Source organism: Aspergillus multicolor (genome assembly GCF_047715735.1).
Source record: "Aspergillus multicolor strain CBS 133.54 unplaced genomic scaffold BDW74scaffold_36, whole genome shotgun sequence".
NCBI lineage: Eukaryota > Fungi > Ascomycota > Eurotiomycetes > Eurotiales > Aspergillaceae > Aspergillus > Aspergillus multicolor.
The window spans coordinates 170,859-197,482 of NW_027395987.1; the positions used below are offsets into that span (position 1 = coordinate 170,859).

The window sequence follows — 26,624 nt, forward strand, 5'->3', positions numbered from 1 at the left end:
TTATGGGTTATAATTGTATGATACACGCGGCGTTTTGGGTGTCCTCTATGTATAGATATCTATTGTATATAGTATACGAAGTTGAGCCTGGTATATATAGCATTGGCCGTGAGTTCTCTTGGAAGGGATCGCGTCGCAGGTAGAGGCTGGTGATGAATATACCTTGTTCCTATTGATATAGCTACGTATAGGCTGCACTTAGCCTAGTATACGAGTATAAAATTCGAGACTACTTGTAAACTTGTTTTCTCTGACATAGAATTAATTTGATGGATTAGAGCGACAAGACCCGACAATGAAAGTAGATGCGCATTATGGTGTAAATAGAGAAATCCGAAAACTAAAGGCAAGGTATGATAACTGATTCCAGCCCCGACGCCACTCAAAAAAGACAAAAGACAAAACATGCAGAAAAGACCTGATTATGGGGTGCGAGCCATTGATAATTAGCCTCGATCAAGCCAGGTAGAACAAGCCCAGAGCTACACTAGCCAAGCTAACAACGCCGGGAATGATCAGCTTAGAACCGGGGTTGATAGGAGTGGGAACGGCAGTCGGACCAGAGACGTTGCCCTCTTCATTGTCATTGCTCTCCCCGCGCGAGCTCGTCGTGGTAGGCTTGTGGGTGGTGGTGGTCCTGTGGGCGGACGAGCTTGGAGTTGCCTTTGACGCTGCAGGGGAGCTGGCCGGGATGACGGGGACGCTTGATGAGGCGATTGATGCAGGAGCACTGGATGCAACGGCGCTGGAGGCAGAGATATGAGCGCTCGACTGGGTAAGTGCGCTGCCGCTGGATTGGGCGGGGACGCTTGACTGCGTAGCGATAATACTGGGTTCAGTGGTAGTGCTAGACCGAGCGCTGGACACAACGACCACAGGGGTCGAGACGTGCGTCTCGTGGCAGGTAGTCTGGTCACAGACTGTGGTGGTCGTGCTCACCCAGGTAGTATGAGTCTCAGAGGCATGAGTGGTCGCCTCCTTTGCCGGAGAAGTGATGGCGGACGATGTCTCATAGGATTTGCGGTCACCGGCAGACGTGACCTCTCTCCATGGGGCTCCAGTCGTGCTAGCCTCCTTTGCTGGCGCAGAAGTGGTGGCAACGGGCCTCTCAATGGCCGTAGTTTCAGGGGAAGCCTTTGCCTCTTCCGAGGCATGTGCGGTGGCCGTTCCGGTTGCGAAGGCCAAGGCAAGCAAAGTATAAGTCTTGGAGAGATGCATGACTGGTGGGAGTGGAAGAATTTCTTGTTGACTTGAAGTGCAAAAGAACTAAAGACGATGAACGATCAGAAGTTCGGAGGGGATATGATGGGCTTCTTTATACTCGAGAGGACCACACCGGAAGCATCTCGCCTTGAAAGCTCTCCCTAAACCGTGCATGGTGGCTTTAGTCGCTTTTGATGCTATACATCTGGAACCGGGACGACGCGTGGCCGCGGATGTTGTTCTACACTGCATCCGGAGACCTAACTTTACTATCAGTAGCAACAAACACTCACCCATTTCGGATTAAAGGCATGGTCTCCAAATTAGATGCCTTCCCGGCTTCAGTTCCTCGCATTCCAGCAGGAGGCGAGAGAAGTCACGTGACGTACGATTTAAGCCCTGCGGCTCGAAAGCAGAAGTGAGGCTGCATTATTGATAGAAAGAGAGAAATGACCATCGTGTCCGGGCACGTCCCTTGATAGAATGGCCTGTGTAGGCGACGTTATCGCTGCGCGCAGAAATAAATCGACGTGGAAGCCTTTTGACCAAGCCTGTTCAACAGACCGCAGTTAGATAATAGATTGTCATTCTTTGAAAACATATGCAGGAGATATCAGCAAGTAGACGAGCTTGAAAATTGTGGTCCACAGAACTTATTGATAGGAATTTGAAGGAAACATTGAGGCAGGAGAAATGAAGTCGAAGGTAGATGGAGTTGACTGTTGGATAGATTGTAGCGGTCTTGGCAGTGGACGTGGTCGGTCCGCGCCGCCGCGGTCTCGACTCCGCTGAAGGCGACCCTCGACCTCTTCCTCCACTTCAACGCCATGATCACCATTTCCGCCTATGTCGTCAAGACGTGACCTTCTTTCCCCGCGCGACTACGATGAAGACGCCGAGTCGCTACGGTCTCCGCTCTCGGAGCAGGACTCTGATAGCGAGGACGACGAATTCCTCGCCCGGTCCCGCACTACCCTAGAGCTCGCCGAGCACGACCGCACCGTTCTCGATGACGAAGAAGAACTCGAAAAGTTACTCACCAGATCCGGTCCCAGTCATGACATCCGTCGAATATTCAGTCCGAACAGAAGCAATGTCAGGATTGGGAAGAAGGAAGAGGCCCGGCGGCTACGGAGGAAAAAAGAGAGGGCTGCTCGCAAAGCACGCCGCGAGAAACGGCACGGCGATGATGAGGAAATGTATGAGATGGAAGAGGGGCATCCCGGTGATGAGAGCTCTTTGCTGAGCACATCTTCGTCTGACTCGGATGAGCGGATTAAGGAGCAGTATGCTGACATTCAGGTATGTATCTTATCACTTGGTTGTTGGTAGTAATCCTTTACCTAACTCGATCACCGCTTAGGATCGTCAAAAAGTCTCCTGGCGGAAACTGACGCTCGTGTTCTCCGCTATTTTCGTCCTTTTCCTCATCCTCCTTCTTGGGGCGTACAAGGCTTCAGCCGGTTTCCGCTCCTCCCACTCGAAGACCTTGCTGTCAAACGGCACCGCGCTGTTCGCGCCTACCACTATTTTAATATCGCTGGACGGATTCCGCGCTGATTTCCTCGACCGTGGCCTGACCCCAACGCTGAATGGATTCATCGCGGAGGGCGTTTCGCCTCAGTATATGCGTCCTAGCTTTCCCAGCGTTACCTTTCCCAATCACTTCACCCTCGTCACCGGTCTGTATCCGGAGAGCCATGGAATCGTTGGAAATACATTCTGGGACCCCGAACTCCAGGAGCAGTTCTACTATACCCATCCGAAAGTCAGCATGCAGCCGAAGTGGTGGAACGCGGAGCCTCTTTGGATGACGGCCGAAAACCAACATGTAAAGAGTGCTATTCATATGTGGCCAGGGTCGGAAGCACATATCGGGGGTGTGGAGCCGACATATCTTGATCAATACAACGGCTCGGAGGTATTATCTCGGAAAACACAGCGCATTCTTGAACTACTGGACCTGCCTGGGCTCGAGCAGGAATCACCATCCGGCCGTGAACGGCCACAATTCATCGCCGCGTATGTTCCCAATGTAGATGCTGATGGTCACAAGTTCGGGCCAAACAGCACTGAGATTCGGGGCACTATTTCAAAGGTTGATGGTATGCTCGCGGATCTTTTCTCGGGCCTTCGGGAGCGCAATCTCACGGACGTGGTCAACATTGTCGTGGTTTCGGACCATGGTATGGCGTCTACTTCCACTGAGCGGCTCGTCCAACTCGACGACTTGATCGACCTCAATCTGACCAGCCATATCGACGGCTGGCCATTGCGCGGAATTCGCCCTAAGCGCCCCGAGGATCTCAAAACCCTCCAGGACCAGCTAGAGCGTGTCAAATCGCAATATTCCCACGCGATCGAAATATACACTCGGGAAGAAATGCCCGAGCGGTATCATTTCAAGAACAATGATCGCATTGCCCCTCTTTGGGTGATACCGAAAACTGGCTGGGCCATTGTCGAACGGCCCGAATTCGATGCCCAGGTAGCACTACAGAACGGCGATGTTTACCATCCCAAAGGCATTCACGGGTACGATCATGAACATCCGTTGATGCGGGCAATTTTTATCGCTCGCGGCCCTGCGTTTCCGCACCCGCCTAACAGTCGAGTTGACGTTTTCCGTAAGTGACCCAAGGCCAACTGAATCCTATTTACTAATAGATCAGAAAATATTCACGTCTATAACATATTGTGTGATTCTCTTGGAATCAAGCCGCATCCGAACAACGGGACATTACGACTGCCCTTGCAGCCTAGCGGTCTTCATTCGGATGAGGACGCGCCAGTACTCGATACTCCATCTGATCCTCCAGCTACGCAAGAGCCTACACAGACTGTGGCATCCTCTTCTACCGCGACATCTTCCAGTTCAACTTCGACCACGTCCGATACAGACTCCGCGTCAGCCTCAACGAGCGCTAAACCCGAAGAGGATGCCGACGGTGAGACAGACACAGACTGGTGGGATAGCATCTTGGACAAAGTGGAGGATGTAAAGGACTGGGCGAGCGATTTATTGGATGACATCAAGGAGGAGTTCTCGCCGGCGCGGTAAGTAGCCAGCTGCGCCGCAGCACAAGGTGACTGATCATCCATGTCCGAGTGTGGGGAAAGGGAATGGGATCGGAGGCGAAGCAGTCTTAGCGTTGATCTTTAACTTGTAATATCGGCCAACCATAATCATTAGAGATACCCCGGCCATGGCCATAATTTGAGCTGTTGGATAATTGAGCCCCTGGCGGGGTCCGCCTTTGTCGTTGTTCGTCCTCAGCTGAAAATCACAGCCAAGTCAGCCTCATGCGCTGCAGTGACTCACCTGTGGATTGATGATTCATTCATGCACTTCAACTGCGCTCATGCAGTCAGTGGCCAGTTCCTTGGACAGCCTTTCGTCTTTCAGGCGTAGGGCTCTGGCTGCCTGAGCGCAGTGCAGATCATAGTCGCCTTCTGCCTGCTCAAAATGAGCCTCATTCCAGATATAAAGGCCGCTCAGCTCCCCTCTATACTCAACCAGTCTCCCCCCACGGCAGCCTTGGAAGGGAAGAGCCCTTCTCTCATATTTCCCCTCTCATTTTCCGCCGCCTGAGGCTCTACACCAAATAACTTCCCAACCATCACTGATCAAACCCAACAACCATGGCATCCCTATCCGCCTCCACGATGGCAAACACAGACACAAACACAACCCCATCAACCTCAATACCCCTAACCATGCACGCAAACCCCCTCCTCAACCCCTCCGACACCGCCCTCCTAGAAACCTTCATCCCAGGCTACTCCATGGCCTCGCGGTTCCTCTCGACATACCTCCAAATCGACCTCTCTAGCTACATCCCCTACCTAATCCTGCTCGCCGTGATGGGCGCCACAATCCGCTACATCTACAACCAGCTCTCCGCCCTCTTCGAAGAACACTGCATCAGCACCGCCGAAATCCGACACGATGACGAGGTCTATAATTATCTGATGTACTGGCTCGCGCAGCAGCCGTTCACGAACCGCACGACGCATTTCGTTGCAGGCACGCGAATCTCGGGATCGGCGCGGTACTATGATAGCGATGATGATAGCGAGGATGGATGGGGCGATGCCGATGAGATTGATGAGGAGGGGAATGTCATTGGGACTGAGGCGGAGGACTTCGATGCGTACTGGGCTAAGGCTACTGCGCGGGACAAGCATAAGAAGTTGCGCTTTACGCCGAGCGAGGGGACGCACTATTTCTGGTTTCATGGGCGTCCGCTTGCGTTCATTCGTGAGAAGCAGGATGATAAGAATTCTGGTGGTGGGTACTATGGGTATGGCGCGAAGGCACCGGAGCGCCTGTATGTCAGCTGTATCGGGCGTGATCCGGCGGTGCTCAAGGAGTTGTTGCTTGAAGCGCAGCGGTGCTATGTCGCCAAGGATAGCAACAACACTGTTATCTACCGCGGACACAAAGCAGGTGCGTATACCGAGTGGTCGAGATGTATGGCTAGGGCTCCGCGAGCGCTGTCGACGGTTGTGCTAGATAAGGCGCAGAAGGATGCGTTTATTGATGATATCAAGGAGTACTTGCATCCTCGGACGAGACGGTGGTACTCGAACCGTGGAATTCCGTACCGCCGGGGATACCTGCTGCATGGGCCATCTGGGACAGGGAAGACGAGTCTCTGTTTTGCCGCGGCGGGCTTACTAGGGCTGGAGCTTTATCTGCTGAATCTTAGCTCCAAGAGCCTGGACGAAGATGAGCTGATGGCGCTGTTCTCGGAGTTGCCTAGACGGTGCATCGTGTTGCTGGAAGATGTCGACTGCGCGGGCATGTCCCAAAAACGAACCGCTGGATCCTCTTCAAACGACGACAACTCAACTCCCGCCTCTACCGAACAGACAGATGGCGAAAACGTCAACAACTCCGGTTCCGGCTCTGGCACTGGCACAACATCCCTTGAAAAACAAGGCGTCTCCCTCTCCGGCCTCCTCAACGTAATCGACGGCGTCGCCGCCAGCGAAGGCCGCATCCTCGTCATGACAACCAACCACCCCGAAAAGCTAGACCCTGCACTCGTGCGCTCCGGCCGGATCGACATGTCCATTACATTCGGGTACTCGACGATCTCCGACATCCAGGAACTGTTCTCGGCTATATACTCTACACTTGAAGGTGATCTGCGCGTATCGCGTACCGAGCGGTTAAGCCCGAAGATGCGTGCGAAGATGGCGAAACGCGCTGCCCGTCTGGAAGCCCAGGGTGAAAAGGCTCGCTCGAATGTTCGTGTGCAGCGGATGCCCAAGTACTCCGAAGAGCAGGTCAGCGCTTGGGCGGGACGTTTTGCGGAACGGGTTCCTGCGGGTGAGCTTACCCCTGCTGAGATCCAGGGGTATCTGTTGAATTATAAAACGGATCCGGAGGCGGCGATTGAGGGTGCTGAGAAGTGGGCTGTGGAGATGAGGGAGAAGAAGGTGAAGGCTAAGAATGCTGCTGTGGATGCCGCGAAGGGAAATGAGGATAAGAAGATGGAGGATGAGAAGAAGCCGGAGGTAAATGGGGTGAAGAACGACCTGAAGGGCAAGGATGGAGATGAAGGCACGGCTTTGACGAATGGGATTACGCATACGGACACGAATAGTAATGGGACCGTCTCTGGAGACTGAAAGTGCATACATGTGATAATGAACTGACGATCTCAACCCATACATAGACTCTTGCATCAGAAAGAAAGCACTCATAGCATTTACCATGTGCCTTGATAGAAGACAAACAAATCCATCCGCTCTTTACTTAGTACCAGTTCTTCAACCCAGTCTAGTTTGAATAGATAAGCGAAAAGTGCTGATCAGGATGAACGTCAAGCCATGGATGTCCAATGTTCGCTAACAACGTCCTGATGGGCTCCATCGAAGCATCACGGACAATCTGAACCGGCTCAAAACTTCCTTTTGCTAGACGAGCTGGGAAACGACAGTACGGCCATTGTTCGGACTCTCGTCTCTTTCTATATCAGACGAAATCTTCCCAACTACCAGAAATCGGCTCAAGGAACTGGAGCTATGCCACGCACCATTCACCGCAGCTCCTCTCCGGGAACTACTTCTTCCCACGATCACTCAGTCACCTGTATCCCCCGTAACTACCTGTCCGTCGGGTCAAGATATTCGACCGGAAACAACTATACCGAGCTATATCGTCAAAAGCTTGGACGTCGACCGGTTCCATAAAGCCCCTTCCCGGATTTCCATGCTCAGGGCAGCACCCGATGTATGCACCGCCGATAGGCTAAACCCCCAACTCGCATAGGAGGTAAAGAAGGCGATGGGGGAATTCAAGATGGCAAGTCAAGTCTAGGGCAACCCAGGCTGCTGCGTCTGAGCCAGTCTGATTGTGTGACCAACCTGCTCTTCCACAGTATATGGAGGGCCATGAAATGTTGAGGATATATACCCCCTTCTCTTGATATAATCCTGTCAGTGCATCTCAACCGCCCGTTTACTCTCATCACTTCCGCTTGTTAACAGTCTTCCCAGCCACGACCAATGCCGAGCCAGCAAAGACGGACTTCGAAGCCCACGAAGCAGGCCAGGCAAACGACCGGTCAATATCCCCATGACCCTCGCCGGCGACCAAGTGATCCACAACAGCAATGAAGACATAAGCTCCGTAACCTGTACAGACATGCCACCTATTCATCCAATCCGGTCAGTATTCGGTCATAACAAAGATGAAAAAACGACACGCACCACCCATGAAGCTCCCACAGAAACGCCCAGGGGAGCCCTATTTCCTCCCGATTACTTGTCAAGAACCCGCAGGCCCACTGATCTAGCAGCCAGAGCCAGTACCCCAGGTTGAATATCGCCGCCCCAAATCTCACCATACCCCAGATCTGTCTCCGGGCGGCTGAATCAGGTAGTGTTCGGGCGTTGACAAGGCGCATGATGTATACCCCGATGAGCGTGATTGCCGCGACGGAGGAGGCTGAATGCAAGAGTAGCTCGTCGGTTACCACATGGTATGCTACTAGGAAGAATAACAGGGATTCCAGCAGAACAGCCGTGACGATCGAGTTCCGGCGGGTGGAATTAGCCGTTAAGACGCGGTGCAGAACTAACGTTGTGGCGAAGTGCGTGGAGAGGTCGTCCACTGAGCATTTGAAAGACATTAGAAGACGGCTGCCACGTTTATCTGGGTGTTATACTTGAGGCTGATGTGGAATGCAAACGAGCAGAATCCGACCGCCATGAGGCCCCGGTATGGAAACGCGCGCAACGGATCGCCGTTGCCCTTCTGCTTGAGCTTGCGCAGGCCATGGATGCCGTGGAATACTGGCAAACTTGATTAGTGGCGCTCGCTTTCTGTAGACTGTATCTCTTACCGTAGACGATGTTCGACAGGCTGTTGATGAACTCAGCGATATATCTGCTGATGGCGTAGTCTGTTTCGCAAAAGCTGTTGTCCAGATTAGATCCAATACTCGAACAGGACTCGAGATGAATGGCAAACTGACTTGGCATGGGAAGTCGGAGGGCCCCAGAAGGGTTCTGCAGTGGGAAAAGCATCCGTCGTGAAATAGTTGGTATATCTACGGAGTCGTATAGTCTCGAAAAGAATCGAGGCACGAACTGAACATGGAGGGAAATAGGTGATTTATAGCAAGATGACGCGGTTACGATTAGGCACCATCGATTCGTGATCGGGACTAGGGGCGTCAGTCTGCGTGGATGGTGGCTGCTCCTTGATAGACTTCCATATTGTCGGGACAAGCGGCGCCCTTCCTTCGTTCTCATTTAGTTTCCTCGAACCCCGAGGATGCCCGAGACGCTGTGTCTGATATGATTCCTTCTGCGCCTATTGAGCCAGTTGCTTTGTCCATTGAGCCTCTCAAGACCGGAGATTGCTGAAGATGTTGTACTTGTCGCTTGCTAAGCCTCTCATATGAAAGAAAACCGATCTACTTACGTGGTCTGGTAGGCTTTTGAGCTCAGGGCTTCACACTACAAAGAAATTAGACTGACTGACTAGATGTTTTCACTCATTCACTCACTCATAATTACTAGTATACAAAGCCAGTAAGCTAGCTAGCTCGCTAGCTAACCAGCTAAACCAGAGAAATCTATCCATCAACTCCCGTATCAACTCCATGCCTGCAGAAAATTGTCTCAGAACCTCAAACAGCTCCAACCCAATTAACCCACTGACACCGACACCCCCCAACACCCCCATCATACCCGCCATACTTCTTCTTGTCGTCATCATCCTCATCCTCCTTACTACTCGTCTCATTCGCAGACCCCATATTAAAGATCCCCGGCGCCCGGTTCACAATCGCCCCATTCCACGCCCGATCCTCCAGCTGCAGTTTCACGGCAGACGTATTATACTTCGCCCCCTCGACCAGTCCATAGCAGTATAGATTCTTCTTCTCGGCGTCGCCGCCGTGCCGGTCGAGCGTTATAGTTATCGGGTAGGGAAAGGACCCGGGGCGCGTGAAATCCGTTGCTGAGGAGGTGGCTTTGTTTTCCTCCGTCGAAGACGAGATCGAAGTGGACGTTGAGTTGGAGTTGGAAGAGGTGCTATTCGCCGACCGTGCCATGACATTCCGACCCAGCTGCTCTCCATTCGTCCAGATCTGCACGAGGAACCGCGTCTGCGCCCATGTGCATCGGACGTTCGCGCCTTCCTTTGTAGACCCGCCATCTCCGTCGTTTTTGTTGTTTTCGGTAACGCCAGTGAGTGCGGTCCGCGATGTCAGGAAAATTGACTTGTCGAAGTAGCTGTAGAAACCGTAGTGCTCGTCTTTCTTGCCGCGGTTGTAGAGGCGGATTGGTTGCGAGGCTGGCAATGGGTACAGTGTTGCGGCGGCGGCGGTGCCGTCGGAGTCTTTTGCAGGGGAGGGGATCAGGTCTGATATATCGGGGAAGTAGGATGAGGATGTTGAGTTGCTGGATGAGGAGGTGGAGGTGGAGTTTGAGTTTGAGGTGTCGCGTTTGGTGTGGTTGGACGATGAAGATGAGGAAGAGAGGTATTCCGCTGAGAGGACGGTGATGTAGAACGGCGTCTCCTCGCCTGCGTATGGAGTAGACGTGTTATCCGTGTACTGGCCTAGGAACGCCATTTCGTCTGTACTCGGTGGATCCGGCTTAGGGTTAAACAACTGGTACGCAGACCTCGCAAGCAAAGAGCGTTTCGTAAGCGGCACCGTACTATGCTCATAACTCCCATTCTGAAAGCGAATTTCAACGCGGAAATTCGGCTGGTTGGCTGTATACGGCTCATTCGCCTCATGCAGCTCCTTCGGCAACGCACAGCTCCACATCGAGCTCGGCATAATGCAGCCAGAGTCCTGCACTGTATTCTCGGGTCCCGCGATGGTTGATATCCCCGTTGGCATGGGCGGGTAGCCCGTTAGATTCAGCCAGGCCGATTGCACGGGTGTATTGTCACCCTTTCTGGTTAGGAAAATGGCGAGTAGGACTGCACCAATCACGATGGCCAGGAAGATCAGGCAGATGACGGCGTACCAGCGGCGGCGGAGTCGGCCTTCGCGTCCGCCTCGCCCGAAACAACCTTTAGAACTGAAGGGGCCACGGCCGCGCCAGAGACCGCCGGCTTTGTGGGCCAAGGCGTCTTCGCGCTCGTATCGCTGGCGGCGGTTTTCGATTCGGTCACGTTCTGAGACGGGTTGGGATAGAATATCGCGGGTTATTGGGACGGCCCGTGGTGGGAGGGCGGAATTGTCGTGAGGGGTGTAGGCGGGGGCTGGGCCAGGTGGCATGGATAAGTTTGAGAGACGTACGGCACCTCTTGCTGTAGACTCTTGGAGGCTTTCTGGGGAACGGGGGTATGGTGAGTATGCATGTGCGCCGTAGCTTGGTGGAGGCATTTGATCGGGAGAAGGCATCGAGATAGGCGGAGGAGCGGTGCGGTTGATTGAGCGAGGTACTTGTACCGGTGCTGGAGCAGGCTCTGGCACAGGCCCAGCCATGGGGGGCTCGGGAGCTGGTTCAAAAGGGTTAGGACCCCTAGACGCTTCATAAGGTCCCCGAGCGTTATAAATGACCGGTGCAGGTGCAGATGCAGGTGCTCCATAATGAATGTTCGGGGCAGACTGAGCTGGCGGAGCCTCTATATGGATATTGGCCGGGGGTGGAGCGGCGGCGGTCTCTATATAGATGTTTGCAGGAGCAGGAGGCTGTAAAGAGGGTTGCGGTGGTGGCGGCGTGAATGACCTCGGTTGCTCGAATGGATTGGTAGATACCGGGGTTGATGAGAGCTCTCGAGGCTGTTCGAAAGGATTCGTAGGCGCCGGCGAGCCTGGATGTCTTGTAGGTGTAGGAGAGTTGATCTTTAGGGTTCTGAGTGCGCTCTCAATGGGGGGTGCTCGCGAACCCATCACTGACCCTCCTAAATCCCTAGACAATCTGCTTGCATCGTCCGACGGGCTCGAATTGATGGATGTAATTCCAGACCCTGGCGACTGGAGAGTATGCGAGCGAGGCATATCATCAACGTCAATCAAGAGACCTCTTGCTCCCAGCGCATCCTGATCCGGATCCTGGTCATCAGCACCAACGACTGCAATCTTATCCTTCGGCGTAATCGAACAGACGTGATTGATGCACTCAAAGTACGGAGTCTTGCTGAACATCTCATGCGCACAAGCCTGGTAGTACTCCGCCGCGAGACCCTCGATTGTCTGGCCCTCAAACATCATCGACATATCCCCTCGTTCCTGTCCTTCAGGGCTCTGATCCTGATTCTGAGACCGTTGCTGCTCATCGATACTCCAGTCAAAGTCGGCAAAGGGATTGCCGTTCACGTTCTGCCAGCTGGATATCCGCCGCGTTGCCTCGGGTGTATCCGGCGAGAAATATGACCTCTCGATCTCCTTCTCCTTCTCCTCCCACTTTTCCTTTTCGTCCCACCATTCGTCCGTCGAGCCCGTTGAGCTAGTTCTCGTAGATATGGCGGGCAAAGCTGGCCGCGTCTTCGTTGTATTCGGCGTCTTCGGACTCAGAAGTGAACTGGCACTTAATAAGGGCGAAAGAATATAGTTCCACCATCCATGCGAAGCCCGCGCATTCAGCGATGTGTTGATAGTCAGCTGACCAGAAGGTCGGGAGGCTTTCTCATTCGATTGTGACCGAGGCCGTCCGATCGGTTGCTCCTCGCTTTTCTCGTCAACGGCACCAGTGGACATGGAGCGGCGTTTCCGAACAGAACTTGATACCCCCGCTGCTGTATCATTTCCCGTGGAGTAGAATGCCGGAAGCGCCGGTACAGGCGGTGCATCGTCGAGCCCTAGATGCGGCGAAGGCTGTGAGTAAACACTTGACGCGGCTCGGGGACGCGAGTGCGATTGCGAGCTCGCATCCTGCGGACGCAGTTGGTTCCAGAAACTATCTTCCTTAGCCGGCGTAACGATGATCGACGGCGTAAGCGGAGTATGAGTATGCTGTGTCCCTGCACTGTCAATCTCCTTCTGCTTCACGCCTGGAAGCTCGGGCGAGTCATATGGCACCGAGAATCCAATCATGATCGGCCGGTCTGTTGGCGAGATGCCGTCGTCGTGGGCTTTTTTCTTCGAGACTCTAGACATGGCATCGAGCAGCGACGCTCTCTTCCCGTGCCCAAAGGCCGAATCCGAATCTGGGGCGTCATCTTGTAGCCGTTGGAATCCCCCTGTATCCTTCTTTTCCTTCTTACCATCGTCCTTCTTCAAAATCCCCTTGATCTTCCGCGCCGCCCTCTCCTCCTCTCTCGCCTGCGAGAGAACCTTGAGGTCATTCAAATCCACAAATTGCCCCGTCGTATCTTTTCGCGGCTGGGCTTGCGGCTGCGGCGTCGGCGTAGACCCCGGAATCTCCAGGTTCAATCCAACCGGCCTCTCCCTCTCCCTCTGACTTTCTCTTTCCCGTTCTCTCTGCGGCGTAACAGTCTGAATAGTCCCCGCAACACTTCGCTCAAAGTCCCTAATCCGATTCGCAGACGCCACATTACCAGCCTTCGACACAAACGGATTTCGACTCTGCACCTTGGAGATAAACTCATACGGCCGGTTACGCTCCGTGTCCCGGTCCTCCTCAGACTCCTCGGATGTCCCCGCCGGACTGGCAATCTCATCTGTGATCGGCGACGACAGCGGGAATTTGGGGACTCTAGGGATTGTAAGTTGGGCCCGGGGCTTCCCTGAGCCGGCGCCGGAGCTTGAGGCTGATTTTGAGCTTGAGCCTAGAGTGAGCGGCATTCTTCGCTTGAGCTTGAGTCTGCGGAGCTGGAGGCTTTCCATCGTTAGTTATGTTAGTCATTTCGACTTCCTTCATAGCAGGTTGTGTTATGCAAGGTAGAATAGGTTGGTAGGTAATTGGGATGGGTGGGAAGATCAGAAGGGAGAGGGAGAACACACCTACAAAAGACGAAGCTACCCTGATATAGACAAAGAGAGAATTAAACCAAGAGACGAGACGCACTGTCTTCTGAGACGCACTGTTCAGAAGACCCAACCATGCAAATGCAAAGCAAGCACTGAAACGGTCTAGAACGTCTATGCGGCAGCAGTGAAAGAGAGAGAAACCTTAAGATGATGCAGAGACCGACGCCGTGAATGAACGAGACAAGACAAAACACAATCGAAGCGAACAATGCCAACCAAGGACCGACCCTCCTGTACGCAGAACCCAAGCGCAACAGCCGCTATTGTCAGTCAAGGGCCATGGGTGTGACGTTATCAGAGTTGGGCAAGAAAAGAAAGTAAATAGGAGAAAAGAGAGGGCACGAGTTATGGAAGTGAACACTGGAAAGAGAAATGGACAAGGAGGAGATGCAGAAGAGCAGCACGCGCCCATTTTGTTTATCTCGACCAGAGCAAGCATCAGGCATGGATGGTCGAGGCCCTGGACTAAGTGAATGACATGCCGTGGATGGCTGGTCTGCAGATGCAAATCTCCACGACTCTCGATCCATGAGACGGGAGAGGTCCAAGACAGCTTGGACGCAGTTCATTGGACATGACTTGAATGTACAAACTGCAGAGCAGAGCTGCAGAAGTCGAGGATTGGTTGTTGTGCGCAGGGTGGTGTAGCTGTAAGCGCCGTGCTCGGGAGCGACTCCATGGCGGCGCTCTGAAGACCTATTTTTGTTCCGCTGTCGGTGATTGGCTGCAGCGCGGTTTCAGGTCAATTGCATTGTCGATCTACTTGATGGAGGGCACTTGGAAGCTTCTATTCTTGTTTGATATTTTGGTTTTCCACGGCGCCTATGAAAATGACTCCTAGACGCCTCGATACCGTTCATTTTGCTAACGATAGCCATAATCAAAACCAGCTCCATGACGGAGTCCAACTCCTGAAACTTCGGAACTTGAAAACATCCATTTCACCAGGTATACCCTCCCAATGCAAAGTACATCGAACCCGCGTCATGATGCAAGCAGATGTATGTGTACGCAAGAAAAATACAGTCATGTCCTCCATCGGCCTCGTCGCGAAAGGTGATGTCGGCTATAAAAGTCATCGCTCAAAGGAAGATGCCACCAATCCACGGATAACCCGGGAGAGACAAAAGAGAAGTCAAAGCGAATGTCGTAAATGCCTCAGTGGTCAAGGCGGACGTGAACGTATCGTACTCGAAGACGTTTCGCATAGGATGTCCGGCGCCTTTGACTATTGGCTTTTGACGGATGTGTTTCCCACTGCCCTAATGCAGCTAATGAGGGAAGGATTGCGCGGTCACTTCAAATGCCGCTATAACCAGTCGATGATGACCTATATGTTTGGTGGCGTGGACTCGAGCAGTCGTAACAATAAACTGGACAGCTATCGGCGGTCATCGCTGTACTGTACGCCTTGCATGGGGGCAACAGAGCCGTTGATCAGTGGAGGCAAAGTACGCGGTTGCTCCTCTGCCATTCCAGGCGCTCCGTTGTAGCCATTGTAAACTGGCCCGTGCGCGTGGCTTTGAACCTGGCCATTCGTCTGCGCAGACATCGGGTGGTGCTCAAAGATTGGCGCCGCTCGAGGTTGCCCATTTGGTTGTTGCTGGTTGAGTTGGTGTCGCAGTTCATTAACTTCTTGAACTAACATGTCATTGTCTCTGCGATAGTTTTGAAGCTGTTTCTCCAAGTTATTGATGTACTCAATTGCTAATTCAATGTCAGTTCATGGTCGATCACAAAGCGGTTCCGCAATGTACTTACCCCTTGTGAGGGTCTCCCATTTACTAGACTTGTTGTTTTGGCTTGATGGAAGGCGAAGGCGCAAGGCCTCGAAGCAATCCTTCATTTCACTGCGACGCTTCCTCTCCGCCAGTTTATGGGTCACCCTGAGTTCCGGAGTTCTGCTGTAAGGGGTATTGCCGGCGTGCTGTTCGGCTTCCCCAATCAGACCACGGACTTGCTTATGTTGCAAAGTGTGGTGGTGCACATTCGGGGGTAGTTCTAGAGTCGGTTAGTTATGGCCGCTTTTCGGAGACAATCGTTGCTTACCATGTTGGCCGTGAGGCAATCGAGACTCGGAGTAATTGCTGTATAGAGATTCCGTCGCACTCGGCTTGCGAGAGAAGGACACTCTATCAAATGAATCCGGTCGCGTTGAATCCGGGTCAGGAAAGGCATACGCGAGACCGGCGGTCGGGGCTTCGGCGTTGTAGATCTCTGAGCGAGGATTCGACGAGATAGCGGGCGCAGTGCGGCCAGCGGCAAATCCACGGTGTTCCCGCGCTGACAATGGGGACAAGGGCGAAGTCCCGGAGTAGCGAGGCCCACGGTATACGTTGTTGTCTATCCCGCGCTCTCTTTGCAAGCTCGACACAATGGATGTTTGCGAGGCGTTCGTGCTGTGATATGGAGAAGCCGGGTTGATGGCCAATGAGCTGATTCCCTGGTTCATCCTGCTGTCGACGCTGCTCCGACGGGATTCAATTGGGTCCGCTACACTGTTGCGGTGGGACGGGGTCTCGTAGTTTTGGTTTAGGGAGGGTAAAACGGAAGCGGGTTGCGAGGAAAAGTTCGGCGATGGTTGAGCTCCCGCCGACGGGGGTGTAGTGTTGTGCGACTGGTCATACGGAGATCGGTCCGAAACGTATGAACCGCGTTGGGGGGACGGTTGCGAAGAGGTAAGGAAGGAGAGGGTAGGCTGGTTGCCTGTTCCGTTCGTCGCTGTAGAGTAGGTCGACGATCCTAGACCAGTCAATGGCGTGCTTTTGGGGATGTCGCGGTTGACTTACTTGTACTTTGAGGCATGGACCAATTCCCCGAATCACGTTCAACTGTATTTAACGATGCATTCCCAGGTGACTTCTCCGCTGGCGCTGGCGTATGGCCCATGGTGGCGGTCAAAGTGGATATTGAAGGGAGAGTCGTAGAAGACGTCGTGACAGGAGGATTGTGTATCCCATTGTACGGCCACGGCCGGTGGTTCAGAGCTGGGTCCATTGTAAAAATGAGTAGGTAAATGAGTGTCCAAGTTCCAAGTCGAGAGATAAAAATTCGAAAATGTCGAGACAAATGTATTATCTCATATTCCAGCCACGGCAGAAAAAGTTTCGAGGTGATATATCAATTACCGGTTCGTCGCAAGTCTCATGCAAGAGACAATCAAAGCGTGGGTATCCGAGCGAGGTAGCGGCCGCGTGGGTATCTTCTGGAATGCGCGGATCTGATGTAAACGCAAAGCCAAACACAGGTCCCTTCTTCACAGGCCGGATTTGTAGTTCGACCCTCGAATCAACTCCGGTTTGCGATGCGCTCGAGTTATCCCTTCAAATTCCCGCGGACAACAGAGGTCAATGTAAACGGACGGCGGACTGTGGGTCGGAACGTGTCGAGAAAGAAAATTGGTAGCGAGATCGGAGAGCGATAGAGGCCGGGATCGAGGGGACAGAATCTGCAAGGGAAGGAAGGATGCGTGAGGGAAGGCTGTCGATGGTCGTCGGGGAACGGAGGCGGGACGTGGTAATACGCCTGGAATACGGAAGCGAACGAAAAGAAAAGAGTGGGGGGACGTCAAAAAATCTATCCGAACAGCGTCCGAGTTTTAGTCACATATGGTAATAAAAATAACAAAATTGTCAAGTCGAACGAGTGTTGGGAGATAGAGGGATAATATAAACTCAAGAACTTGGGAGGAAAGTTGGTTGCAGGGAGCGAGTAGAGCGGGTCGCTTACCTTTAGTGCAAACGTTTCGGGGGAGAACGTGGCACGAGATCTAGAAGGACGAACAATTGGGCAGGGAGCACTTTTAGGGCAAAGGCGCCGAAGTGCAGAAGTAGTGACCAGCTAGGCCGAAGCTGAGCGAACAAGCGCAGGGAGCTGAGTCACTAGCAAGGGAATAGAAAAGTGCAATATGGACCGTGGAGTCTGGACGACGACGGAGGGGAAGAGAAGGGAAGGGGAGATTGCGAGGGTCACACTGGCGAGTCGTGACAAATTCCGTCGGGCGTTGAACACTGGTCCGGCAGAATTCTGAGCTCTCTCGAGTTGAGACCAGGGTCGGAAGAGCCTGAAGAAGCGATAGATGGAACTGGAATCGGACTGCTGATACTCGAGGCCGAGTCGAGGAAAAATTGCTGGCCGTATCTGGATAGTACTGGGTGATACGGTGCAGATGGTTAAGCTGGACACAGTAGTGGTGTTTTTCTTCCGCAAAGGAGGACAAAGAAGAAGTAAATTGAGGATAGAGATTTAGAAGATAATAAGAGATGAGAAGAAAGAGAAAGACAGAGAGCGCTGACAGGAGGAGGGCACGTTTTCTTTTTCCTGAATATTTTGGTTATTATTTCCTTTTTTATCGAGCTGATGACGACCGAAATGAAAGGTTAAGAATGATGCAGTGGACGCTCCTGCTTCAATTTCCGTATCGCAGCCACCAACGTGCCAACCAGGAGCCCCGTCCCGAGTCCAGATTCATTCGGGTCTGGTAGGATTGTCTTGACTTCTGGCCGTCTACCGGGGTTCTGGCAATCTACTTAAAGGTTGCGTGCTACCTACGGCCTGTATGTTCAGACAATTCCGCCCCAGAGAGCGCCTAGAGAGAGTCACACTGCGCAGGCACTACTACGGAACAAACCACCGCAAATTGAGCACAGCAGACTGATAGGTTCTTCTTGGCGGGCCATCCAAGCTCTGCCTCGTGGACTGACCAACTGCCGTTTATTCCTTTGTTGAGCTGTCATGGACCTTTCAGCCGAGGAAGCCTCCGTGGTATATCACTCCGGCCTATACTTCCGGAGCTTCGGACGGGACTGCTCGGCCACAGTGAAACAAAAGAAGGCGAGGCAAGAAGAGGCGAAGCGGCCAAGCATCCAAGTGATTCGCACTACTGCGGACCGAATATTATAGAGGGAAGAAATTCGACAGCCCAAAGCCCGCTACCCACCGCCACGAGGCAGTTTCTGGGGTGGATTCGGACTCGTGTCCAGCCGCAGCTGCTGCACAATCCGCCAGCAGCGAATAGAGCGATGCGGCGCATAAAGTCGACAGATTAATGCCAGGCACCAGAATTGCGGCCACTCGTTGATATTATTTTCGACAGTCTCTCCACTTGGAAGAAGATCGACGGACAAAGAAGAGGCCGAATCTGCGAGCACCGCCCATGTCTCTTATTCTTCATACATCCGCGCAAATCGGGGGGTATGTTCCTGACGGGACGTAATCTTCACCTCTGTCATGCCTTATGGGGCGAGGTTCCTGGACTATCCCTAGCCTATCCTCAGTAGTGAATAACATTGGAACGAGCCGTTGGTGGCCGGTCATCAGATGCAAGCTGGGTTTATCAAGACCACGGACCATGGCCGCAGTCCCAGAGGCTTGCCGGAGTTGGGTAATCGTGGGGCCTGACTTGGGCAATTCTGGCGCAGATCCGTGGCAGGGGACAGGGACTGCCATGCCAGTCTGACTGCGATGCATCCTTCGCGCCATACCCCACACCACCGGACCGGCTTCAACATGTGGGCGAGCGAACGAGAGCGCGGCCACGATGGACTTTTGTGCAACAGCTGCAGCTGCGAGCAGATGATGGCCTGAAAAACTGGCTAGTGTGATATAGTTGCGAGCTAGGAGCTAGCATCGGGCGCCGGGCTGACCCGCTCAGAGTCTGAAAGTCTGGATCGCAGGCGAATATTTTGACTGGGCCAACTGGGCCATCGTAGCAAAACAGGCCCATTTTAGTCATCGATGGACTTTCCTATCCCGGTAGGTGCTACGGCTGGAGTGGAACACTGCCCCCGAGTCAAAGGCCCAAGTCAGACGGCAAGTGGGACGCAGGCGAGGATCGATCAGTTCCACGGGGCAGATGAGGGGAGCTCCCAGCGCGTTCAACGGTCGCATTCTAGGTGATAGATTTCGGAATGACTGGATGGAAGGTTGGAGGGTGACGCAGTGCGTTATCTTCGGTATGACTGTTGCAGAAACCTTCCTTACCAACAGGTTATGGAGGCAATAGAGGCTGCGATAGAGATCTCGATTCACGTGCCTGCGATCGGCTCCAGGGGTTCAAGGGATGCGAACTGCCAGAGCATCAGCACGAGCATGAGCATGAGCATGAGCATGCTAGCATCACGTCTTCGTCAGCCACGTAATCAGCATGGCCTCCTTGCATTGATGCAATGCAGGCTGGAGGAGCTGCCGGGATCGTCCAAGACTCGTGTCTTTGACTCTTTGTGAAGAATGCTGGCATCGGCCAATCAAGATCTGAGACACCAGGAAAGGTAGATAAGGTCAGGCTGGGAAGATCGGCACGCAGAGGTCAAGCAGCAGCAGCCCATCCTGCTTTGAGACTTTGACTCGACACATGGCAATTGGCATCCTGCCATCCATGGCGCAGGAGTGGAATGATCGCCGCTAAGCAGCAGTTCCCGTCGTATTGTTTCAATAATGTTTGCCAGCTGCAACATGATGCTCTAGTAGTCTAGTCATATGCTGACTGCGTGGTGGCTCTGGCCATTCCTGGGGAAACAACATGGGCGGACAATGTTCCCTTCCCTTGCTGCGGTCTATGCCCACGCACTGTCCTTAACCCCACGCTATCCAGGCCTTCTCAAGAATGAGTCCGTGCTTGGGCCCTTACTGTTTGCCGATGCGGACAAACTCCAGTTTGTGACAACGGTCGACTCAAGTCTGAGCTGGCGCTGTCGATCAATACACCTGTCTTAAATCCTTGCTTTGGTCTACGATGACCTATTCTTGAGTCAGGAGCGCTTGACTACTCGAGTCATTGAACAAAGCGCAATGCAGGAGTTAAAGTTCCGAGATAAAGACGAAGAGGAGGATCAACTTCTCTGACACTTCGAGAACACCAGACGGTACACAACAAGGTCAATCAAGCATCTCTTGTCGCTCTTCTCTCCGGACGCCAAGCACGAAAAGATCCCTGGGCTCCAATAATTCAGCCACCAGATTCCATTCCATGCCCATCCCGACTCCGCTGTAACCATCCATCATATTTGAGGCCGAGGCCGAGACGCCACAGCATGGGGGAGTGTCACAGTCGCAGCATGGCAAACCCAGTCAAACTCAATCAAACCCTGCAATATCATAGTCATGACTGAATGCTGACTGCGGCCGACTCCAGCCCGGCCCATACCATTATTCCAATCGTGCATCCCATAGTCGCGCCGATCAACAATGGTTCCCGACCTGCGCTCCGCGTGTTTGCCTGCTGCCCCATTTTTGAGCCACGCTACGGTCATCCCCCAAAACTCTGGTTATTTTGGTCAGGATCAGGCTATTCATGCCGGTAAGACGCCCGGGAGCGGATAGCCCACTGATCTCGATGTCTTTTCCAGTACGACGGACCTCGGATGCGGAGAAATCGCCGCCTACGGAGTACAGTAGTATACTGAGGCAGAGACACCAACGGAATTCGGAGAAGATCAATGGCCACCGAGCACCTACTTCTCAATGTCTAAGACTCCGCTGGGACTACTCTGTACGAGAAACTTCAACTAAACGCCCTGCCCGCTTTGTGTATCATATCGCGAACAAGCCGGTCCGGTTTACCAATGCCAACGAGCCTTCGCCTCGCCCCCGGTCTTCCAGGGGAATTTCGACGAACAGAAGGAGCGAATCGAATCGAGCCGTTTTCTTCCCCAAACTCAAAGAGCCCTTGGACCTCGTGGTACAGAGTACAGAACAACGATCCGGCGAAGCCCGGGATTGGTGAGACGGAGTCGACACGGTTACACAGCCCATCCTTTCCGCAGAGTACATGATGCATCGACCTGGGCAGACATAGCGCCATATTCTGGTCGCGCCGGAGTCGGCCGCCCACATGCTCCGCTGCGCTGTGCTTGTCGTGCTTGCTGTGCGAGTGTGACGGGCCGGGGAAACCTGGCATTTATATGTGATGAGAGAAGTACTTAGTCCAGGTACAGCCCGCGATTATCGTCAAGACAAGCCTAGGGTAAGCCTGTGAGGGCGGGAATTAGGCGGGCAAGGCGAGCCGCTAAATAAAGGTAAGCAAGAATAATGCATCGCATCGCATCTCCTCCGACCCGAAGCCTCTACACAAAGGCGAGTTATGAAATGCCAAGAGGCGGGGATTCCTTACCCAGAGTGCCGATGACAGGGATCGCTGGCGGGATAGTTTAACTTGATATAATAGGACCCGACTTGGGAGAGTATCGACTAGGTTGCAGACTAGGGCTCTTTCGTCACCGTTCCCTATCACATTCACACCCCAATCACAGTCACATCTGCCTTATCGCCACTAGCTACTAGCCCGCTCGTCGTTGACCTTCCTGGAGCGGTTAGTCTGTCTACAGTAGCCACCGTCAACCGCCAGGCCTCAGTATGGTACTCAGTATACTCCGTACTCCGTGCCGTCTATTGATCAGATCAAATCAACCATCCGGTCTTTGGGCAGAAGTCTACCCAAATCTTCAACCTTCAAAAACAAGACAATGACAAATACTGAACATCCTCCGTGGCGCAGGCTGTCTAAGACATTCGCACAGCACAGGCTGCACTGCACAGCCCACCGGAAGAAAAACATGACTGCCTATCGTGCTTCTTCTACAGTTACACAGAGCAATAGTTATGCGGCTAAGCCTGCTGCCAAGCTGTCAGCTGGCTCGGTTCGCAATGGTGCTTGCTTGCTTGTGTGCTTTGGTTGCTTGGCGGCTTGTTTGTCCGCTAGCGGGCTCACTAATAATTAGATAATTGAGACAACTGGCACCTGCCACCACCATAGGGATATTGGGTGGGATGGTGGAAGTTGGAGTATGTACGTTGCTGTACGTAGCCGACGGAAGTGGGTGCATAGGGAGACGCTGGGGCTGGGCTGGCGCATAGATACCGAGTTTCAGGTCCTCTGTACGTAGATGACAAATTTCGCTGCTAGGGGACATTTACAATATTTGCTTGTGTCTGGGATTATTTTCAATGATGGTCGAGTTCATGCTCTGTTAGTCCGGTATACAATTTGAGACAGCTCTGGTTGCCTTGGCTGCCGCGTTTCGCGCAAAATGACGGGTCACTGTGTGAGAGGACCTATCTACCAGAGCTAGGTTATGTATTCACAGTTTTAGAGTGCATGGACTATGGAGGACTAGTACATTTCCCATAGTTCGTATTAACCAAGGGGCCGAACCTTTTGTCCACTAAGAACAAAATATATCCAACATCCATAAGCACTCTGCAGCAGTTATCATCGAAAATCCAATAACCCACCCAATCATTCCTACTGCTTGAAAAACTGATCTTTACACTTTACCTATCCAATTCATCCCCGAGTCTCCCTGAGCCTGACGTACCGTTGATCGACGTTATTCCCTAGCCACGTTGCAGCGCTAAGGAAAGCACAAGGGCGTTGTCTGGGGCTGGGGCCGTTCCAGTCGCCCAGAGGCCAGGGCACGCAACGGTATGGTACTATGGTATAGATCGGCGAGTCTAACTCATGGCCTGAGGCAATTGGACGGTCCTGTGGATATTGATTGCACATGTGATGATTTATTCTACTCCGTATTGAACTGACGACTATGTAGATCTCGCTTTCTCCGAGTACAGCACTCAGGTCGGGGACGCCGGACGGAGTACGCCGAGCCCTAAGTGTAGGGTAGGTAGGGTAGTATTCACGATATGGAGGCCAGCTCTTCCCATCGGTTCTATCCTTACAACCTACCGATCTTGCTCTTATCTATGTCCTCCCTACAATCATACGGAGTACTCCGTACAAGCTCATCATAGGTTCTTTATGACGAGTCCGATCCTGACTCTGGCTTGAGCTGACCTTACGACCTGATATCTGATATATCGTCTTCTCCGAGTCACCGCCAAAATATGAGATTGTGACTGGACGGTTAGTATGAATCTCTGCTATCAGGCCATGTGGATGACCCTGAAACAGTCTAAATGGATTCGCAAACGGCGCAAAGTGACCGGTCATCTACGCAGTAGGTAGTTGGCCATGTGCGCAGGAGCTAGGGCCTTGTTATCGTTTTATTGAAAGGGATCAGAGATATCACAACGAGGAGCTTCCAGTCAGTTAGGATATCTTGCGCTCTTAGCAAAAATACATACCTGCGAGATATCATGGTTAATCGTTGTCAAGAACACTCTTGGTCATCTCAAGTAACCCCGCCTCCCTTCCGGAGCATTATATAATACTGAGAAAGATAGACAGACTAGGTGGCTCTAGCAGCGCTACCCAAACTTGCCATCGACCAGGAATAAAGAAGATATCTGAATTTCTGTGTACAGAGTAATGAGCTTGCAGTGTGCTCTTCCGAGTGGTAGAGACAGACGGCAAGAAACGAGGTAGGGTTTCTTACAGACCACAATCATCGACAGTTATATTGGTCTAGAAACTCTTATATATCTACTGTATCACGGAGAAGAGTTCAAAGCAACAGCTGCGGCTGTCTCATAGCATACCAGAGCTTGGATGAAACATCACGGTCCTTCTAGGCAGGGTTCTAGAGCTCTGGGGTTTGGTTATGATATCACCTGCGTCTTCGCAGAGCTATTTCGGTGACCTGGAGTATAGGAATAAGCTGAAGTATACGGAGAGCTTGGATGTCTTGGTTCTAGGTGATAGACGGTGCTATTGTTATTTACTCTCACGGCACCGCCATAGATATACCTACCCTACAACCATGGAGCAGGAATTCAGCATGCCAATTAGATTCAGGAGAAACAAGAATACTGACAACGAGCACACTGCCAGCATCTAGTTCGTCAGATCTTTCTGGAGGGTTTCCTCTAAATATTGAATCGACCAGTTTACTACCTAATTATCATCGTCCTAGCTCTAACTATGAAAGAACAACTACAGACATCATAGCTACGCGGAATGTGTATTTGCAATGAGATCCTAATCGTTCGGCTTGTATTTCTTGGAACTCCGGAATCTATTCTACCCTGAAGTCCGGTTCTCGCGTAAACGCGTAAAAGTGTCAAGTGTTGATTGTACCTGCTCTAGTTTCTACTCCGTAGATTGCGCTTTAGTTTAGATGAATCCACCCAACGCACCTACCAAGGGTCCAGGATAACCCAAACATACCATCCGCTCATGAACCACTCTACACTATCCAAGAATTACATTCTAGACAATCTCCATCCCCGTACTTCCTACCCCGAACCGGAAAGCTCATAACCAACCAACTCAGCACAATCCGAACTCCGCACTCCGACCCCGACCCCGACTCCGACTCCGGTCCTCACCTCACAAGCTCACCCGAGTATACCCGCACTTTCCTGAATCCATAATTCCCTACGGCCCTACCGGCTCCAAATGCCCTGCCCAACACCCCATATTCCTAGAGCAGCTAGCCTCTAGCCCCGGGCAACCTTCCTCCAAACTCTGTGCTGGCGATTGGGGATGCTGGGCGAGGCCGTTATTGGATGAGACGGGGGCGGCTATCCCCGCCACGTGGGTGGCTTGACAGGGGACCTCATCCTGGCAGCGTGGAGGTGTTTCAGATTTAGACCAGGGGGATATTAGCGAGCCGTTGTGTTTGGTTTTTCATGGGTTGGAAGCTAGACTAGGGTGGCTGGGCTCACTGCTCGTGTGGCCGTAGCCGTAGCCGTAGCCGTAGCCTGTAGGGTAAGGATGATGCAGAGTAGGGAGGGTAAGGTAAGGTAGCTTTAGGCGCGAAGGCTGAGTATACGCACGAGAAGAAACTGGAAAGTCACGAAGCTGAATGCAGCCGGCTTTCACTCCGGCGGACTCGCAATAAAGGGAATCTCCGCTGTCTCTCACAACTGTCGAAGGGGAATAGAACGCGCGGGGCTATCTCCACTCGGTAGTCGGTGTTAAGAGTTCGGCATCGGCCTCGGCATCGGCCTCGGCCTAGGTGCTCGGCACTCGGTATTAACCCCGTTCTGCTCCTACGGAAGACAAGGTCTTTATCCTCAAAATCTAGACACACGTAGACCCCAATGTACAGTATCATTGATATTGAACTCCTTCACTAATCTTCCTTCAAACTCCGTACTTCGCGTAGACAATAGGTAGTAGTAAGTCAGCATGACGACGCTCAGACTACAAAATTAGGGCTCGGCCTCGACGGGATCTACCGCATCGCCTCCGGAGCATGGACTCAGGCCGGATAGGGGGCTGTGCGCTGCAATGGGCTCCGCTTGGCTGGCTTAGCTAGGCTGCCATGCAAAGGATTATTGTGATGAAGACCGTGCTCGTAGGTACCCCATAGTCCATACTCGTGTGCCATGGCATGCCATGCTCCGCCCCGGACAGAGTCTACTCCGTTGCCAGCTCCGGAGTCTGGGTTGCCTAGTTGGGTAACCTATACTCCGTTCCTAGATATGGATCTTGGCGCTTGGATATGTACTATGTAGGGCATTGCTTCTACAGTGATTACAAAGGAACACTGAGTAGATTACAAAGGAGATGAGTAAAATGTCGCCGAAGAGGAGATTGGGATTGATGGCGATAATAGATCGGAGCCTTAACCATCCGGTGCGCAGAGATAATGCGCAGAACTTATGCTATAGCATAGACTAGAGTACTGGCTGTATGGAGTAGTAGTTGAGCCCTATCTCCTAGCCCTACAGCAAGTAGCCCTAAATGTACAAGCTGAGAGAGGCCCCAGTGCCCCTACTTACTAAGACTCTCTGCATGAGTAGTTAGTAGTTATAGGTCCTTGCCCTAACTACTCAATGCTCATTACTATGATATCTTAGCATTCCATACCCCTAAATCGGACTTCTAAAATAAATAAATGGCCGCTACTGCTATGAGAAGATCTCGAGGAACGGGTGCTTAGCTTACTTGAATAGACTATGTACGGGAAAGGGCTCTTTAGAAGCACTGTATGCCACCCAAGAGTGTTCTGAAAAATGCACACTATAGAGCATAACATATCTGGACCATCTCAGACACAAGATACTGTTATGAAGCACGAAGTGTTGCTGGTTAGGCGCTTTGCTAACACTAGGAAACCGTTTGCCTTCTCTTTCCTTTTCAGAATTGCTAAATGTACGGAA

At 52.5% G+C, this 26,624-nt stretch overlaps 7 protein-coding genes across 7 annotated transcripts; 3 read left to right on the forward strand and 4 right to left on the reverse strand.

The window, feature by feature from the left end:
• Window positions 1-248: 248 nt before the first annotated feature.
• Window positions 249-1,866, reverse strand: BDW74DRAFT_161376 (uncharacterized protein). The gene has a single exon (XM_073725770.1). The coding sequence runs from the start codon at window positions 1,216-1,218 to the stop codon at window positions 457-459; it is 762 nt and encodes a 253-aa protein (XP_073579419.1). The 5' UTR covers window positions 1,219-1,866; the 3' UTR covers window positions 249-456.
• A 183-nt stretch (window positions 1,867-2,049) lies between these two features.
• Window positions 2,050-4,264, forward strand: BDW74DRAFT_182527 (alkaline phosphatase family protein; the record flags this gene model as incomplete). The annotated part of the gene is made up of 3 exons (XM_073730289.1): window positions 2,050-2,505; window positions 2,567-3,830; window positions 3,876-4,264. The coding sequence occupies 3 exons, from the start codon at window positions 2,050-2,052 to the stop codon at window positions 4,262-4,264; spliced, it is 2,109 nt and encodes a 702-aa protein (XP_073579420.1).
• Window positions 4,265-4,845: 581 nt separating this feature from the next.
• BDW74DRAFT_170659 (BCS1 and AAA domain-containing protein) lies at window positions 4,846-6,843 on the forward strand (the record flags this gene model as incomplete). The annotated part of the gene is made up of 2 exons (XM_073727200.1): window positions 4,846-6,729; window positions 6,763-6,843. The coding sequence occupies 2 exons, from the start codon at window positions 4,846-4,848 to the stop codon at window positions 6,841-6,843; spliced, it is 1,965 nt and encodes a 654-aa protein (XP_073579421.1).
• An 841-nt stretch (window positions 6,844-7,684) lies between these two features.
• On the reverse strand, window positions 7,685-8,700 carry BDW74DRAFT_182529 (ceramidase; the record flags this gene model as incomplete). Its single annotated transcript, XM_073730290.1, has 4 exons — window positions 7,685-7,868; window positions 7,927-8,358; window positions 8,409-8,511; window positions 8,562-8,700. 4 exons carry the CDS (start codon window positions 8,698-8,700, stop codon window positions 7,685-7,687), a joined length of 858 nt encoding a protein of 285 aa, XP_073579422.1.
• A 653-nt stretch (window positions 8,701-9,353) lies between these two features.
• Window positions 9,354-13,433, reverse strand: BDW74DRAFT_188108 (uncharacterized protein; the record flags this gene model as incomplete). Its single annotated transcript, XM_073731648.1, has 1 exon — window positions 9,354-13,433. One exon carries the CDS (start codon window positions 13,431-13,433, stop codon window positions 9,354-9,356), a length of 4,080 nt encoding a protein of 1,359 aa, XP_073579423.1.
• A 963-nt stretch (window positions 13,434-14,396) lies between these two features.
• BDW74DRAFT_161385 (putative HLH transcription factor (Hpa3)) lies at window positions 14,397-17,281 on the reverse strand. The gene is made up of 4 exons (XM_073725771.1): window positions 16,409-17,281; window positions 15,669-16,361; window positions 15,381-15,620; window positions 14,397-15,326 (listed from the first exon to the last, which is right to left on the reverse strand). The coding sequence occupies exons 1-4, from the start codon at window positions 16,614-16,616 to the stop codon at window positions 15,001-15,003; spliced, it is 1,467 nt and encodes a 488-aa protein (XP_073579424.1). The 5' UTR covers window positions 16,617-17,281; the 3' UTR covers window positions 14,397-15,000.
• Window positions 17,282-21,768: 4,487 nt separating this feature from the next.
• BDW74DRAFT_161391 (uncharacterized protein) lies at window positions 21,769-22,389 on the forward strand. The gene has a single exon (XM_073725772.1). It carries the CDS (start codon window positions 22,082-22,084, stop codon window positions 22,334-22,336), a length of 255 nt encoding a protein of 84 aa, XP_073579425.1. The 5' UTR covers window positions 21,769-22,081; the 3' UTR covers window positions 22,337-22,389.
• Window positions 22,390-26,624: the final 4,235 nt, after the last annotated feature.

What these genes read in the sequence shown, in the direction of transcription:
- BDW74DRAFT_161376 (XM_073725770.1), bottom strand. Translation starts at nt 1,218, where the DNA reads ATGCATCTCTCCAAGACTTATACTTTGCTTGCCTTGGCCTTCGCAACC.
- BDW74DRAFT_161385 (XM_073725771.1), bottom strand. Translation starts at nt 16,616, where the DNA reads ATGGACCCAGCTCTGAACCACCGGCCGTGGCCGTACAATGGGATACAC. An exon ending in ATTGCCTCACGGCCAACATG is followed by an intron (nt 15,621 to 15,668) that starts GTAAGCAACGAT and finishes AACCGACTCTAG; the next exon opens with AACTACCCCCGAATGTGCAC. An exon ending in ATGGGAGACCCTCACAAGGG is followed by an intron (nt 15,327 to 15,380) that starts GTAAGTACATTG and finishes ACATTGAATTAG; the next exon opens with CAATTGAGTACATCAATAAC.
- BDW74DRAFT_161391 (XM_073725772.1), top strand. Translation starts at nt 22,082, where the DNA reads ATGACAAATACTGAACATCCTCCGTGGCGCAGGCTGTCTAAGACATTC.